General features: G+C 39.7%; 2 protein-coding genes across 3 annotated transcripts; one reads left to right on the forward strand and one right to left on the reverse strand.

The window, feature by feature from the left end:
* The first annotated feature begins 60 nt into the window (after positions 1 to 60).
* LOC116065079 (patched domain-containing protein 3) lies at positions 61 to 3,608 on the forward strand. The gene is made up of 4 exons (XM_031320538.2): positions 61 to 1,235; positions 1,324 to 1,445; positions 1,525 to 1,670; positions 2,069 to 3,608. Exons 1-4 carry the CDS (start codon positions 516 to 518, stop codon positions 3,586 to 3,588), a joined length of 2,508 nt encoding a protein of 835 aa, XP_031176398.1. The 5' UTR covers positions 61 to 515; the 3' UTR covers positions 3,589 to 3,608.
* An 827-nt stretch (positions 3,609 to 4,435) lies between these two features.
* yme1l1b (YME1-like 1b) lies at positions 4,436 to 15,922 on the reverse strand. 2 transcript variants are annotated; one of them, XM_031320537.2, is made up of 18 exons: positions 15,730 to 15,922; positions 14,957 to 15,088; positions 14,598 to 14,775; positions 12,956 to 13,045; positions 12,535 to 12,644; positions 11,214 to 11,364; positions 11,030 to 11,113; positions 10,414 to 10,566; positions 10,079 to 10,231; positions 9,778 to 9,910; positions 9,389 to 9,451; positions 9,062 to 9,174; positions 7,520 to 7,675; positions 7,165 to 7,316; positions 6,887 to 7,013; positions 6,682 to 6,755; positions 6,466 to 6,552; positions 4,436 to 6,340 (listed from the first exon to the last, which is right to left on the reverse strand). In XM_031320537.2, exons 1-18 carry the CDS (start codon positions 15,760 to 15,762, stop codon positions 6,197 to 6,199), a joined length of 2,133 nt encoding a protein of 710 aa, XP_031176397.1. In that variant the 5' UTR covers positions 15,763 to 15,922; the 3' UTR covers positions 4,436 to 6,196. The 2 variants fall into 2 exon arrangements, with proteins under 2 accessions (XP_031176397.1, XP_031176396.1); XM_031320536.2 differs by having other exon boundaries at positions 10,414 to 10,587.
* Positions 15,923 to 16,656: the final 734 nt, after the last annotated feature.

The following is a 16,656-nucleotide window of genomic DNA, read 5'->3' on the forward strand; positions in this document are numbered from 1 at the left end:
TGAGGGATTAGATGGAAGTCTACCATAGAAAATGATTGTCAATTGGCAGGTAGAAAAAGTAAATAAAGATCCACATTATAACACCTCTTTGTTCTGTGCCTTTGCAACATCCATCAATCTTCAAGGGCCCAAAGGTTTAATGTTACCTCAGCCATGAGAAGGAATTACCTGGGGGTTAGGCAATTGAAAACCATTGACAGTAAGTATTGAAATGGAACCAGTGAGCCATACTACACCAACTGTTCTTCAATAGGCTCTTTGACTGAGCCTTTCCTCAAACCTCATCTACCTCTGTTCATTACAGAGTGGGTCAACCCTGTTATTATGCAAATCTCATCTCATGAAGGAGCTAAGAAGAGTCTGCAGCCCAATAAATACAGCTGGTTGTGAATACTCAAAGCCCTCTCTAATGTTGAAATTTCTGGGAAAAAGAGCAACTCTTTTATATTTCCCCAAAATAGCTTAACAAATTCCAACCAGAAACCCAGATTTGAAGGGAGCACGTTTTCACAGCTATGGGCAGAATCCGCACAGATTACGTAGAGAGACTACTACGTATCTGCTTTGAAATGATGGGTCATTTTATTGGATCTCATCCCTGGTGGTTCTTAATCATCCCCCTCATTCTCTCGGCAAGTCTGGGGAGCGGATTTTTTCTTCTCGAGGACAGAATGTCAAACGATATTGAAGAGCAGTTCACACCTGTCGACGGACAAGCCAAACTGGAGAGGAAATACATCCAAGAAACTTTTCCAGGAAATGATTCCATGTTTTCACGTTTACGACTGAGCACAGATGGGAATTATGCAACTCTCATAGCTTCAAGTGACAGGAATATTCTGACTGTGGAGTCGCTCCAAGACATCCTAGACTTAGACTTTAAAGTTAGGAATATGGTAGTGCAGTTTAACAACCAGTCATTTCAATATGTGGATGTTTGTGCTGAGGTGATGGGATCCTGCACCTCTAATTACATTTTAGATATTATTGAATACAGTACCAACAATATAGACACAATCAATTTGACCTTTCCGTGGTATTACTCTAATTTTAGGAGTATTCCTTTATATTTAAGTCTGGGGAGTGTGAAATTGTACGAGGAGAGTTCAGTAGTTGAAAGTGCTAAAGCCATACAACTCCATTACTATTTAGATAGGGACAACAAAACAAAGACTGACCTTTGGTTAGAATGCTTTATTAAGTTGGTCTCAAATATATCATCAACTTCTATTCAGGTAAGCAAAACATTCCAGTGTTTTAAATTATCATCTTTTTGTTTTTTAATTAAGTGGCTTGTGTTAAATGTATTGATACTCTTTCTAGGTGTCATACTCCACCTCCATGTCAATGCAATGGGAATTTAAAAAATCACCAGCTTCCGTCATCTATTCATTCTCCATCACCTATGCCATTACCATCACATTTTCGATCGTATCATGTTGGAGGTTGGTAAAACATCTTCTGAACATGTTTTGCCATGACTTTTGGATGTATTGCATTTTTTGATTTCTGATTTTCTTTTAGGTTGGATAATGTGAGGACAAAGGTGTGGGTGGCATCCTGTGGGGTGCTCTCCACAGGTCTGGCAGTCCTGAGCGGTTTTGGTGCGCTGTTGTTGCTGGATCAACCTTTTGTCATGACAGTTGCCTCCTGTCCTTTCATGATATTAGGTAGGTTCTTTTGAACATTCAGATCCATAAAGTCCCACTGTCCAAGGCTGAATCGAAGTTAGAAAGTAGTCATAAAACGACATTACTTCCTGTTGATCTAAAAGAAAATTAAACAAGCATTAACATGACATGGCATTCTAATACATTGCTATGTCATAGAATATTTGTATATGTATTTTCATAAGACATGTCCATGTTTCACACTCTTGACTTCTGACAATGTACATTTTCATTTCATGTCACATACTCATTGCTGGATTAAGCAGTTAGGGGGCCCCTGGCCCAACATTTTCTGTTGGGCCTCTAAAGACCAAACGTAATAATGTGCACAGTGAGGGATTACACAGTCCCATTTCCCATTTTTAAAATCTCTTTCTCTTCTGACTTTCAACCTAAAGGTATTGGACTGGATGATATGTTTATCATGATCTCTTGCTGGCAGAGGACCCGTGTTCTAGACAGTGTCCCCGCCCGGCTGGCCGACACCTACAAGGATGCTGCCGTCTCTATCTCCATCACCTCCCTGACCAACGCTCTTGCTATTTTACTGGGCTGCTGCTCGCCCTTTGGTTCAGTCCGGTCCTTCTGCCTGTACGCAGGGATTTCTATTTGCTTCTGCTATCTGTACAGCATCACCTTCCTGGGGGCGTGCATGGCTTTGAACGGACAGAGAGAAGCAGAGAACAAGCACTGGTTCACCTGTGCCAAGATCCCAGAAGACTTACCATCCAGGAATTCAAAAGTCCTTAGTATATGCTGTGTTGGGGGGAGCTACGATCGAATGACAGAGAAGGAGGAAACTGACCCAGTGAGTTACATGTTTGAGCGCTTCTACGGCCCAATGCTGACCCACAAATTGATGAAAGCTTGTGTATTTGTCATTTATGCAGGCTATCTGGCTGTAGGCATCTATGGTTGTTTTATCTTAAAGGAAGGACTTGATATCAGGAATCTGGCTTTGGATGATTCCTACATCATCGATTACTACAACAATCAAAGGCAGCACTTCTCTGAATATAGCTGTAACGTGATGGTAGCAGTGAAGCAGCCCTTCCCATACTGGGATGAGGATGAACAAAAGCATCTGCTCTCATGCATTTCAAATTTTGAGAGTTTGAACTTTGTCAATGGCACTTTAGCTTGGTTTCTTTCCTTTCTACAATATGCAAACACATCCAATCTCGATATAAGTTCTCAAGAGGCTTTCCAAACATATCTGCGACATTTCTTAGAACTCAAGTCCATGTTCAAACAAGACATCAACTTCACTGTAGACAATAAGATTCAGGCCTCTCGCTTTTTTATTCAGACGCTCAACAAAGTCCCAACAAAGGACATGATGATTGGACTCAGGAAAACAGCAGAGGAATGTCCAGTAGAGCTACTGGTGTACCACCCTGCTTTCATCTACTTTGACCAGTACACTGTCATTATGGACAACACCATTCAAACCATCCTGGTGGCTGTGATCGTGATGCTGGTCGTCTCACTCATCCTGATACCCAATCCTCTTTGTTCCCTGTGGGTGGCCTTTGCAATTTGTTCAGTCATTGTTGGTGTGACAGGGTTCATGGCGCTGTGGGGTGTAAACCTGGACTCCATCTCTATGATCAACCTGCTCATGTGCATTGGTTTTTCTGTAGACTTCTCAGCACATATTTCTTACTCTTTTGTCTCCAGCTCCCAGAGTGATGTGAATAAGAAAGCTATGAATGCATTGGCCCATCTAGGCTATCCGATACTGCAAGGAGCACTGTCAACTATTTTAGGAGTGGCAGTGCTGTCCATGTCTGGGAGTTACATCTTTAGGACATTCTTTAAGATTGTGTTTCTTGTGATTACATTTGGGCTGCTCCATGGCTTAGTGTTCATTCCAGTGTTTCTGACTCTGTTTGGATCCTGTGGGAAGTGGTGTTAAAGTAGGGTTGTCCAGTTTATAAATGATGATACAATGACACTGCAGCTATTTTTCAGAAGATAAAATAATTTTTGTACATATTTGTGGAAAACCCAACCTGTTATCTCTGCTACACCGGCATAACCATAACCTAACCTAAGCCCTAACTTCAACAGCAGAGGGGAGGCCCTACAGAAAACACCATTCTAATGGGAGGGGAATACTACGAGGGAACCAGAGTTCTCATGGCAGCTGTGACTGATGTGTAAGCCTGTGCTGGTTCCGTAGAAAAAGAAAAATAGTCCTGGTTATGTACCGTCTGCCATCTGTCCCATTTCAACATCAAAAATTTGGGAGGCTCGTTGTGCTATTGCCTTTCACTTAGTCAATATCATGAATGTATTAAGAGAGGTCCATATCCTTGACGTTCCACTTCCGGGATTACTCCATTGCCGCTGGATTTCACTCATTTAGGCCGGATATCCTTGCCTTGGGCTTCCTTGGCATTTTAAGCTCCGGTCGATATATGAGGACTATGGTTAACCTTTTCTCATATCTCTGCAGGGTAAATCCAGACAGCTAGCTAGACTGTCCAATTTGAGTTTTCTGTTGCATGACTTAAACAACTTTTAAACGTACAAATTTTCCACCAAAACAAGTTCCTTCCGAGCCTATTTTGCAGCGGCATCGCGGCTTTTCTCCATTGCTTAGCACCGGCCAAGACGATTGTGATTGGTTTAAAAAAATGCCAATAAATGTATTATGTTTTGACGTGTCTGAAGGTGTAAATCTTGTGGATTTTGTCTAATTTGTAACTAAGGTATGTGCATTTTAAGTTTTGTAAAAAATAAATTTTAAGTACACAAGATTTTATTTAGGTTTCATTTTATTTATCTCAACTGCAGTAACATTCATTAACCATTGCGATCACATTGTTGAGAGATTTTGTCAATCAACAGCAGAGAGCCATTCAATGTCTCAGCATAAAAGCATTACATCTATATACAATGTTACATCCCAATCATATATACAGCTAAATATGGATAAAAGGCCAATAAACTAAATAGTGTCTCAAACTGAAGCCAAGAAAACAAACTGAAAAGGGCCACACTGAAAATACAGTGGTGGTAATCTTGATACGAGCACAGTTTAAATGAAATGCTCAAAAAGCTAAAATACAGATTACATACACACACTGCTGCTAATTATTCACAAATTGGGACATTCAACATTTTAACAGAGGCATAAGTCTGCAAGTTTCTACCCACAATCTGTGTTGAAGAAATATATACTCAAGGACGTCACTTTAAAATTAGACTTGTTGCTTAAACTTCCTTTATAAACAGAGCAGTGTCAGTAAGCACTGAACATTGGAATCTTTCTTCCACTGCACTGCACAAAACGTGTTCAAACAGAAAGGTATAGAGCACTAGATGTGACAAAATTACTCTTTGATGTAACGACAAAGGAGACGCCAATGGACAATAACCGATAACTGGTCTTGTTTGTCTGAATAATCTAAAGATTCAGTCTTTTGCATTTCAACTCATTTGCATTTACAAGAAACGCTGATATTTTTCCTAAAGCTTTTTGGAAGCTGAACTCAAAGACTATTTTAAATAACTTAGCTTAGCTTTAAAATCCTAAAGATCCCAATAGTCTATCACTACATAACACAGTGTGTATTTGTTGCATGCTATTTGAGACAAAGCAGCAGTTGTCTGTACACACCATACACCAACATAAATGAAATAAATGAAAAGAGCACAAGTGCATTTTCAATGAATACACTTACCCAAAGTGCTGAGACATTATAGTTTAACTTTATACACTCCCTCCATTCAAAAAGGAAAACAAAAACAGTGCATTCCCCAAAAGGCCACCTTTAAAAATAAGTAACAGGGACATATGCAGAGGGGGTCAGGAGAATGTATATACATGAGCTTCCAATCATCCAAGATACAAAGAATCAGATGGAAAGACAAAGTGCAGCACCCATTGCGATACTTCTTTGTGCCAAATTGAGAGGCTTGCAAGACAGAAGTCGAGTGTGTGGCCTGACCTTGAAGATATACAAGACAAATAACAGATACGAACCCTGGAAGATGATCGACAAATAGGAGTTGAGATTGACTTAAAGTCTAGTTGCAATAAGTACATAATTTGACCACATTTCAACTCCTTTTACAACAATTAACATTAAAAAGGGAATCCTACCAGGATGCTTTTTACGTTTGAGGTACATAATTACATTCATGTATTATTTCCTCCCACCAACGGATAAAGTGACCTGAGCAACATCATTTAAATTAGGCATTTAACCTGTTAACCTTTGTCACATACAGCGAGCCTGTGCAACATACAGAGGTAAGCAGTTACCTCTGAACGCAGGAAAATCACTACTTATCTGGGAATATTGATGGGATTACACAAAGGGGACAGAGTGAAGATATGACATAGTCCCACATGAGCGCTTGTCAAGAGACTTTGTGAACGCAGGCTATCACTACATACTCCTCTGATTCACTGACAAGAACTGAGTCCATCCCTCCTTCCATGACCCCTGAGCTCTTCAAATCTGCCCCCTCCCCCCATTGCTAACCCCCGATTGTTGCAGTCCCTGCTAGTTTCAACTGGCCTCCAGGGCCTTGCCCTCCAGGACCAGCTTGATCTCTTTGGCATCCAGTGTCTCATACATGAGCAGAGCATCTGCCAGGTTTTTGTGCTCTTTGGAATGAGTCTTCAGCAGGACTTTGGCACGCTCATAAGAGTCCTGGTGACAGCAAGAGAAAAGATGGTAAGAAAAAAGCTTTTACAAGAGCTGGTTGAATCGCTGAATTGTTTTTTGTTCAGCTGTCCTAAAAAAATAAATGATAATAAAAAAAACATCACACAGACCTTCAGTAACACCCTGACTTCATGCTCCACCGCTGCTTGTGTCTCTGGGCTCTGGGCTGTCATGTCAGTATAGGTCATCACACCCAACTGGGAGACAGGAAGGGGAAACGTACATAAATGTGCATACAATTATAGCAAAAAATGTCGCCTGTGATGCATGTGCAGTGCAAATACTATGACCAGCCTTCCCTTTGTAAGTCCCATAAATTAGCCTACCTTTTCACACATTCCAAATCTGGTCACCATCATCTTAGCGATCTTTGTGGCACTATCAAAGTCGCTTGATGCACCTGGAGAGGAAGAAATGACATGTTGCCTTTACACATTCTAGCCTGCCAACCACCTTTCTACGTAGAAGAGAATCAAGATCTTACTACATTCTACACTTTATGTTAAAACGTTTTTAGGAACTCCTTTTTACCGGTTGTGATGTACTCATGGCCAAATATAATCTCCTCTGCTACACGGCCGCCCATACTGACGTCCATCTGGGCCAGCAGCTGAGAGCGAGTCTCACTCCAGCGATCGTTCTCTGGAAGCATGGATACCTGACAAGAGACATTGGAGAGGATGGAAAAAGGGGAATGAAAAATTAAGGGGATAAGAGGTAAACAAATGGAATGACTGTCTGCAGACTCTGTGTCAAATTATAATATGCAGAGTTTAGCCATTTAGTTTACAAGCTCTACGTTTCCTTACATGTCCCAGACTGGGACCTCTGGGCATGATAGTAGCCTTGTTAATCGGCATGGCATCTTTGGTATAGTAAGCTACTATTGCATGGCCAGATTCATGGTACGCTGTGATGATCTTGTTCTTCTCATCTATTTCTGCACTCCTCCTCTCAGGGCCTTGAAGATAAAAGAAGAAAGTATGAATGAATTTATTTTATTGCCACATTCTCGACATGACTTTGAGAGTGATCCTAATAACTATTAGTAAGCTTTTGCCGTGTTCGATGAAAACACAGACAAATCAGGATAACTTAGCAGTAATATTAATCACATTATATTAATCACATTATAACAACTAAAAAAGCTTCCTCATTACTCACCCATGAGGATTTTGTCTTTAGCAAACTCCAGCTCTTTCAGGGTGACCATGTCTTTACCATCGACTGCTGCCTTCAGGGCAGCCTGGTTGACCAGATTTTCCAGGTCAGCACCAGAGAAGCCCACTGTGCCCCGGGCAATAATATTGGCCTCAATAGCTGCAGAGATAACACGCGACATCAACAAAGATCACACCGATTATCAACAACAAAAACAACAAACATTTAGCTTATGATGTCATCTTAAAAAGTACCAGTGCTCTGTGCTGCGCCAGTGTGTTCAGTGCTTGATGACCACCAAACCAAGGCATTCAAACAACTGTAGGTTCTGTCTTACGGTGCATTCAGACAAAAAAAAAAAAAAAAAAAGCGATCCGGCGATTTGCCACAGGGTTGTGAAGCGGGGGGAGTGTCAATGAAACTGCCCATTTGTGACGTCCTGTTGTGTTCTTTAACTCCCCAATGTAGCACAAGAAGACTTTATATTTCACAATTGCTGTTTTCAGTCAGATCGTTTATAAATCTCGACCTTTCCGACCGCACTTGAAGGCAGCTTTATTTCACAGGAGGGAGAGAAAGAAAAGAGACGAGCGAGACATAGCGAGTGATTTGTTGTTGCAGGAAACATTCAGCTATTATACAAACTCCCGGGCAGTTCTTTCATTCTTGTGGCAGTGATAAGGCAGCGATGTTTCCCGTTTACTGTACGGGATTTCTCACACTGCCTCAAAACATAGCTCAAAACACCATTTGACGGTCGACGCAAGCTGTCTGCCTTACAGTGGTTAAAAATACAGTGCTGCTCATAAGTATTCATACCCATGTTAAAGTCGACTAAAAAGAGGAATAAAAAAATCATCTTTTGGAAATTGATCTTAATTCCTTAATTAAGGAAATAAGATAAGATAAAATAAGGAAAAATCCGACCTTTTAAGGGCACCATTTTTTTGTGTGAATGAATAATGTATTGTAAATAAATAAATGTTCTTCCTTAAAATAAAGGGGCCATAATTATACATACCCCTATGTTAAATTCCCATAGAGGAAGGCAGATTTTTATTTTGAAAGGCCAGTTATTTCATGGATCCAGGATACTATGCATCCTGATAAAGTTCCCTTGGCCTTTGGAATTAAAATAGCTCCACATCATCACATACCCTTCACCATACCTAGAGATTGGCATGGTTTTATTACAGTTAGCCTAATAGCTGGTTTGATTTGCATTGATATGGATCTTATCTCAGTTAACTATTAGGCTAACTGAGATAAAACCCCTGTATTTTAAGGAAGAACATTTATTTATTTACAATACATTATTCATTCACACAAAAAAATGGTGTCCTTAAAAGGTCGGATTTTTCCTCATTTTTTTAATTAAGGCATTAAGATCAATTTCCAAAAGATGATTTTTTTATTCCTCTTTTTAGTCAACTTGAGCATGGGTATGAATACTTATGAGCAGCACTGTATTATATACCATAACAAAACCTTTTAGCAAAAACATTGTTATAATTATTTTAGGGTTAGCAGATGGTGATCTCACACCTGGATCCATTTTAATCTTCTTCAGATACCAGTTGAGGATCTCTGTGCGCCCTTTCACATCTGGTTTGGGGACAGTCACCTGCATGTCAAAACGTCCTGGGCGGATCAGGGCACTTAAAAAAACAAGAACAGCAGGTTAGTAAAATACTGATGCTGTGTCAGCATACAATCTGGGTCACAGTATCAATAACAGCCTCAGGGTTGCAGTCTATTCTTAGTTTTTGACAAGAAAAGCTGTGTCTGAGGGTTGTAAACCTTGACATGAATGTGCATTGTAAGCGCTGATATTTTCACAGGCTATAGCAAGAGACACAGAGGTAAACATACTTATCCAAAGCCTCTGGGAAGTTGGTTGCTCCAATGATGATCACACCTTCATTAGGTTTAAACCTACAAAATAATATCACAGGGTACATGCAAGTCAGCGTCTGCAATGCAGCAGCTCTCCTCTTGCTTTCTGTTGTATTCTCTCACCACAGCAATCTTTCTTACATTCTAATTCATATTTTGAGCCACAATGCAGTACTTCACGTATTCTTGTGTCAACCAACACTGAACTGTATGCAGAGTTAACATGATTAAAGACTGTTGACCACGCTGCAAATCAGTCAGTAGACCGTTTGAAGGCAACCCCAACGTATTGCCAGATTTGCTTTAATCTGAATTACGACAACTCCTAAACTGTAAAATATGCAACAGATAATTTGAGAGATTACCCATCCATCTCAGCAAGTAGTTGGTTAATAGTCTGTCTGGAGTAAGGGTGCATGGGAGACTCGATCCTTTTCCCACCCACACTGTCCAGTTCATCAATGAAGATCACACAGGGAGCATTGGCTTTAGCCTCCTCTAGAAATAAGCAGTACAACAAATATAAAAAATAAACATATGTACCACAATGTAAAGCACAACAATTATAATATTTTTGCTGCAAGCATGCAATATCAGGAGAAGTTAACTCTACACTCTCAAGAAGTTTCTAAGGAAGGCAAAGGGAAAAGGAAAAAGAAATCCCACTGAAAAGGTTCCTGATGCGGCTGGCTCCCACTCCAACAAACATCTCATCAAATTCGGACCCGGAGGCGTAGTAGAATGGCACATCTGCCTCTCCTGCCACAGCTCTGGCCAGTAGAGTCTTCCCGGTCCCTGGAGGGCCAACCAGTAAAACACCTAAAGTAAAGAGATGATGAGGAAGAATGAGAAAGAGAGAGACACAAAAACAGATCTCTGAATGTAGTTGTGCAACTACCATCTCAGCTGAAAAGTCATCAAACTCTAACATAAGGGCAGAATTGATAAAAATCACTAAGCTTTTAAAACATCTTAAAATGCACTGTGAAAGACAGCCCTACCTTTTGGCAGCTTTCCTCCCAATACTGTGAACTTCTTTGGGTTTTTCAGGAACTCCACGACTTCCTGCAGCTCGTTCTTAGCTTCTTCTATCCCTTTGACATGCTCAAATGTCACGTTTTTCATCTGCACAGGGTCCACTGCAGAGTCCAGGCCTGATGTGGTTCGGAACCGTACTATCAAAAATGGTTAGATTAAAGTTCGAAATCACACTGCATGGCATGGTTAAAACACACACACACACACACACACACACACACACACACACACACACACACACACACACACACACACACACACACACACACACACACACACACACACACACACACACACACACACACACACACACACACACACACCTTCAATACTACAGGTTAGAATTTGTCTGTAAAGAGCAGAAAATGACTCAGTTATACCAAGCTTAGTTATTTTCTTTGGTAGGTTAATACATGTTCAATATTTTATGTGCATAGATTTAGTTAAGCAGGCAAATGCTGTACTTTATTATTAACATTCACATTTTAACATATTAAAATGTTAACATCTTGGAGGTGATTTCATGTATGACATGCAGCATGCATGAAAGCAGCTTTAGAATAGAAAAGGAGCCTTTACCCGATATGAAGGGGGTCTTGGAGATACCATAGAGTCCAACCAGAAGTAGCACCAGCAGGATTAGACGAGTCCTCCGGAGAGAGTCTGAACAGTTGGAGCAGGAAAACTATACATCAGTACTGTTTAATGCTTAATAATGGAATACCGGTTGTGTGATTCAATTTGAGCTTGTTTGTAGCGTTGCCTTGTGTGCGTTGTGTCAAGGCTTGGGCTTTCAGGAAACCCTCAGCGAAGCCCCTCTTGTAAGAATCCTGCTGTCCATCAGGTATGTTCTTGATCTTAATCAGGCTGTCTAGACTTTCAACTTCAACCCCCTTGTCACGTGTCAGGAAACCCTGCAGTACAAGGTAAAATTGGTCAGCGATATTCTGATAGGATGAAATTAAGTCTGTATGCTTTTAAATATATCTTATATACTGTTCAATCTTGTGTGGACTGCACGTGACATCTAAAAGTTGATAAGAGGGTCCGAGTGGGGAGGACTTATGGGAAACATCTTGGTATGACACTATGATATCGTACGCCATGGGACCTAATATTCTACAGGTGTAGTTATGTTTTGTGCGAAGGAGAGCTGAAAAACAAGATGTAATCTTCACCTGTGACCTCTGGGCATGTTTCTGTGTATAAGACTGCAGTTGCATTTGATCTAAAGACAGTCATCTATGAAGTTGTCTCCATCAATTTCCAGATATCATACTGGCAGATATCACTTTTATCACACCTTTACACTCAAGGCCATCCCACTGGACATGCTTTGTAGGCCTAAAAAACTTAAGGTGCACCTGCTCTGCCTTTATTTTTAGATTCCTAAACAGGCAGAACAGCTGGAGGCCCCTTTTGTGTTGTCAGAAAAGTGCAAAGGCAGCTGCTGTCAATTACTTAGCAAACATAGCTGCATAACTGACCATGTTAGATAACTAAATAGTAAGAAAAAAAAACATACTATCTATTTTAGGCCTGTTGGTGACTCAGGTGGGCAGAACACCAATTGCCAACTTTTCCTCAAATTGTCTTGTGTGCAGAAGATCCAATGGAAGACATGTGTTTCTATTTGACTAGACAGCAGAGAAAAAAACTACAGAAATGTGATGCATTTTCTACTCAAGAGCTGAATATTTTTTAACTTGAAATCTCAGCAGGCCTTGCATTTTATTCCAAAAAGTGCAATACCCTAGTCAGGTGAAAATGTTGTTGCTGGTAAGGCAATTCATATTCTTAATACAATAAGCACATACAAACATATCCATAACATGCTTAAAAAATATTTTGCTGATTCAAATCCAGCTCTGTGTCATAGCAGTGTAAGCAGTGTGTTAAGATGAACGATGCTCCCCGCCACCAGGGTCCTCCATGCATTGGCGCCACGGAGGAAAGCCAAACACTGTTAATCTAAAACACACTGCCCACAAATAGATGACAAAGAGCTGGTTAGAAATCAGCAAAGTATCCCTTTAAGAATTTGCTTAAGCATGTTAAGCATGTCAACATCTCAAAGTACTTACCTTCATAAAAGATGGTGTGAATCCTTCAGACTCCAGGGGGCGGTCGGGGGCCGACTGCAGTCGTCTGGTTTTGCTCTTTAAAGTTTTAAAGCCTCTGCTCGGGACCCACACTTGAAATATACAGTAAGCACATGCTGTTTAAACAGATTAAAAAGCTAACCATGTTTACACAGCATATAACTTTACTAGATTCGCATAAGCATTATACCGTAAATATACACATTGTTACATTCACAATGCACATGTAAAAATAGGACACCATAGATAATATTGACAATTAAGTGGAATATTTGTTATTCTCTACGTAACGCTATTTATATTGTTGTCAAATAGCATACAAACCAACTCCAGTTATTCAATAGTAACAAGTGAATGTAAAGTTTTGGTTTAGTAATAAACTATTACATAAATCCATAGTTACCTGGCCAGTGTTGGAGCTCTGTGCATACAGACTGAAGAGGTGAAGGGTGCTGTCTGGAATAAGACATGGGCATTGCACCACATGAGAAGCCTGGGAACAGAGGACAAGGTTTATTATTGAGATAGTTTTAAGAAAAAGTGGTAGCAGAGGCCCTATTTGCTAGTGATATTACCCGTGAGCACTCTGCTTCGAAGCATGTATCGAAGAAATGAACCAATTTGGAATGAAGCTTTGTATCTGAGCTTGATTGGTTTTGTGATAATCACGTGACCAGTGACGTCCGAAGCTTCGTTTCAGACACACCCACGTGACTGCTTCGAAGTTGAATTCAAAGCTTTAAAGTTGAGCGGCACTGGGTGCGCCTTTGTGGGTTGTTGCAGTAGAAGAGTCAACAGAGTCAGGAAAGTTAGTTAATAGAGAGATTATTATAGCGATTATTATAGCCAGTAGAGAGTTTATAGTAGAGAGTTTATTGCAAGTAAGCTTATAGCGAGTAGAGAGTTTATAAAAAGAGAGTTTATAACGAGTAGAGAGTTTATAAAAGAGAGTTTATAGCGAGTAGAAAGTTTATAAAAGAGAGTTTATAACGAGTAGAGAGTTTATAAAAGAGTTTATAGCGAGTAGAAAGTTTATAAAAGAGAGTTTATAACGAGTAGAAAGTTTATAAAAGAGAGTTTATAGCGAGTAGAAAGTTTATAAAAGAGAGTTTATAGCGAGTAGAAAGTTTATAAAAGAGAGTTTATAACGAGTAGAAAGTTTATAAAAGAGAGTTTATAGCGAGTAGAAAGTTTATAAAAGAGAGTTTATAACGAGTAGAAAGTTTATAAAAGAGAGTTTATAGCGAGTAGAAAGTTTATAAAAGAGAGTTTATAGCGAGTAGAAAGTTTATAAAAGAGAGTTTATAGCGAGTAGAAAGTTGCTCTAGGCTACGTACTCAATATAATCACAGAAATGTGTGTGCAATGTGTTCTTCATTCATTTCCCTCCTAAATTGATGTATTTGTTTACAAACACAACCAAAATCCTAACTTTATTGTTTGCTTGTTTTTTTTGTGGAGAAGGCAATTACATTTTTACTTATGCAAAGTCCCAAATAGGCTTAGTTATTTATGTCATTATTTATTTATCCATGAATTCATACTAAAACTGTATTCATCTTCGACTCAAAGACATTCATGGCTAATATCTGTGAAACAGTTTGTGACACAATGCTATCCTTAACTTCCACCACCAGATGTCCTCATAGAGTTCTGAAGCTTCGAGTACTGAACCTTTTTTCGATACAATTGGATTGAAAGCTTCACTGGTTCAGAAAGCTTCAGTTCGCCATCACTACTATTTGCTTGTTAAAACGGTCAACTAGTAACTAAGCTAATCAAAAAGATAGGATTCATCAGAATATCAGGATGGATGGTTACCACCTCCACTAACTACAATCTCTGCAATTCTATGCAGTCAAATGAAACTTGAAAAATGAAACAAATATTTTAACTTCTTGCAGATTGTGAGGTCCTGGCATGTTGTATTCATTCAAGAGTGATGACGAGGAGTCAGGCACGGGCACCAGCCACAGGCACACCTATTTAAGTGGTTCAAGGTACAGTATGGGAGGCCTGTTTATAACAAAGGTGTACATCCTCACCGTGCTTATTGAAGAAAAAGGAGTGTGTAGAAAGATGTGAGGCATGCCAGGCTGTCTGTCCACCCAATGGAAGTGGCGCCTGCTGTGGACTCAAGTGTGGTAACACACTGTTCACCAGCTCATCCAGCTGCTGTGCTCCCAGGTCTGATAATCCAAGCTCACGCATGTTCCACATGGGCTGCACAAACATAAATGATATAATTTTGTGTATGACATTTGATTTATATTCCTAACAAAGTTATTCTGAAAACGTTTTTTTGTTAAAACAAGTGGACTTAGGAGAATGAAATCAACTAAGCCCAGCATCACACTGTCTCTGAATTGAAACAGCAATTACAGATTATGGCCTACTAATGTACCTCTGTGCGGTGTAGTTCTGAGTCTGAGGCATGCTCCTTGTGTTTTCTTGATTTGCAGGTGGCACTGCTGCTTCCCACTGAGCTTTTCATAGAGTGGAGGACATTGATGAGGTGGCTAAGAGGTAAAGTCACCTGTGATCACATGTAAGCAAACAGTGAGTGAATGATTGTTTTGAAAATGTAAGATTTTTCATGTATATATTTCATATATGTTACAATTAACATTACTATCACAAACCCTATTTGTTAGGTAACGTTAGCCCTTAGCTATATAGAGACTGTTGGTAGTTACAGGTAAAGTACATCAGCGAGCTGAAAAGTATTCGCAAACAGGTAATTATCGCGAATCAGTAGAAAAGTTGATTGAACTGCAGATTTATTAGCATATGCAAATCACCAGTAATTAGCTAGTCAAATATATCGCTCATTGACGCCGTTTCCCATCTGGCAGCTAAGGACACACTGAACGCTCATCAGAACAGGAACGTTAGCTGAAACTTCTCTCAGAGGTCCACACAGTCTTTATTTCTGTTTATTTAACGTTACGGGTAAATAGAAATATAACAACATTGACACAATGTCAACTGACTTGAATGTAAATGTCTTTTAAATCATCAAACGATAACGAAAGGTCAACAGCAGTCTGGCTGACAAGCTAAGGTTAACTGAGCTAGCTAGCTCACTAGCAGGCTTAACTCAACTAGCTAGATAGAACCCAAACAACAACAATGCTAATGTTAGCTTGGCCTAGCTAATGTTTCCTGCTTTCTTACCTGTGGTTGGACAGTCATTGACAAAGAAAACATTTTTAATTCTAACTGGTACACAACGGCAGTTAAGCTACACGAGTTATACCGCTGCCCCTTAGAGTTAAAGGTCCGTATTTCTTCACTTCATCTTTCTGTAGCAGACATAGCAAGTCAAACTGCGAAGTTCAGCGGCAGTCTACACCGGATATGACGTCTCCGTCATAAGACTTTTTTCTGGCCTATCTTCAGTTTATCTAACGTTAGCTTCTAGTCCAGTCATTTTATGAGAAAAGGAGCCAACTGATTTTGTATCCTCAATATGTCCTGAGTAAGGAAAGAAAAGCTCAGAAGAATCCCATTAGGGGGAAGTTTCGAAAAAGATTATTCATTATTTTTCTCACGTGAATAGGGTAAACATTTTAACCTTTAGATATCACCATGAAAATTACTGAGTTGATTACTTACTTTAAGACAAACAAAAAATGTATTACAAGTTTTTTGAAGTAGTTTGTTAACATGGGCAAACGGTGCATAATCTAATTACATATGTGCTAGTTTGCATAAATACCACAACAGATCTAAACATTGGGTATAGCCAGGTGAAAATATCTTGTTGAATCTTGTTGACATATAACAGTAAAAGACTTATTGTTAAGGTCTGAATGGAACCCATTTAGGCTACCCATCTACCCAGAATCTCATCTTCATTCTCGTCACAGGCCATCTGCATTGAGTTTGTGCAGCTCACCAATAATAGTCGTATCACAGGTCAACACACATCCAGATGTTCCCAGTAAATTGTAGTTGATCACCAGGTATGTTTTATTAATGTAGGTTGAATAATCAATGTAGGAGAAACAAAAGGAAATCTTTCTTAACTTAGTGACAGTTGATTGACAGTGGAGTGGACCTTGAATGAATGACTGAATCTCTGCCCCTTATGGTGACATT

The sequence above is a fragment of the Sander lucioperca genome, chromosome 9, assembly GCF_008315115.2.
Source record: "Sander lucioperca isolate FBNREF2018 chromosome 9, SLUC_FBN_1.2, whole genome shotgun sequence".
NCBI lineage: Eukaryota > Metazoa > Chordata > Actinopteri > Perciformes > Percidae > Sander > Sander lucioperca.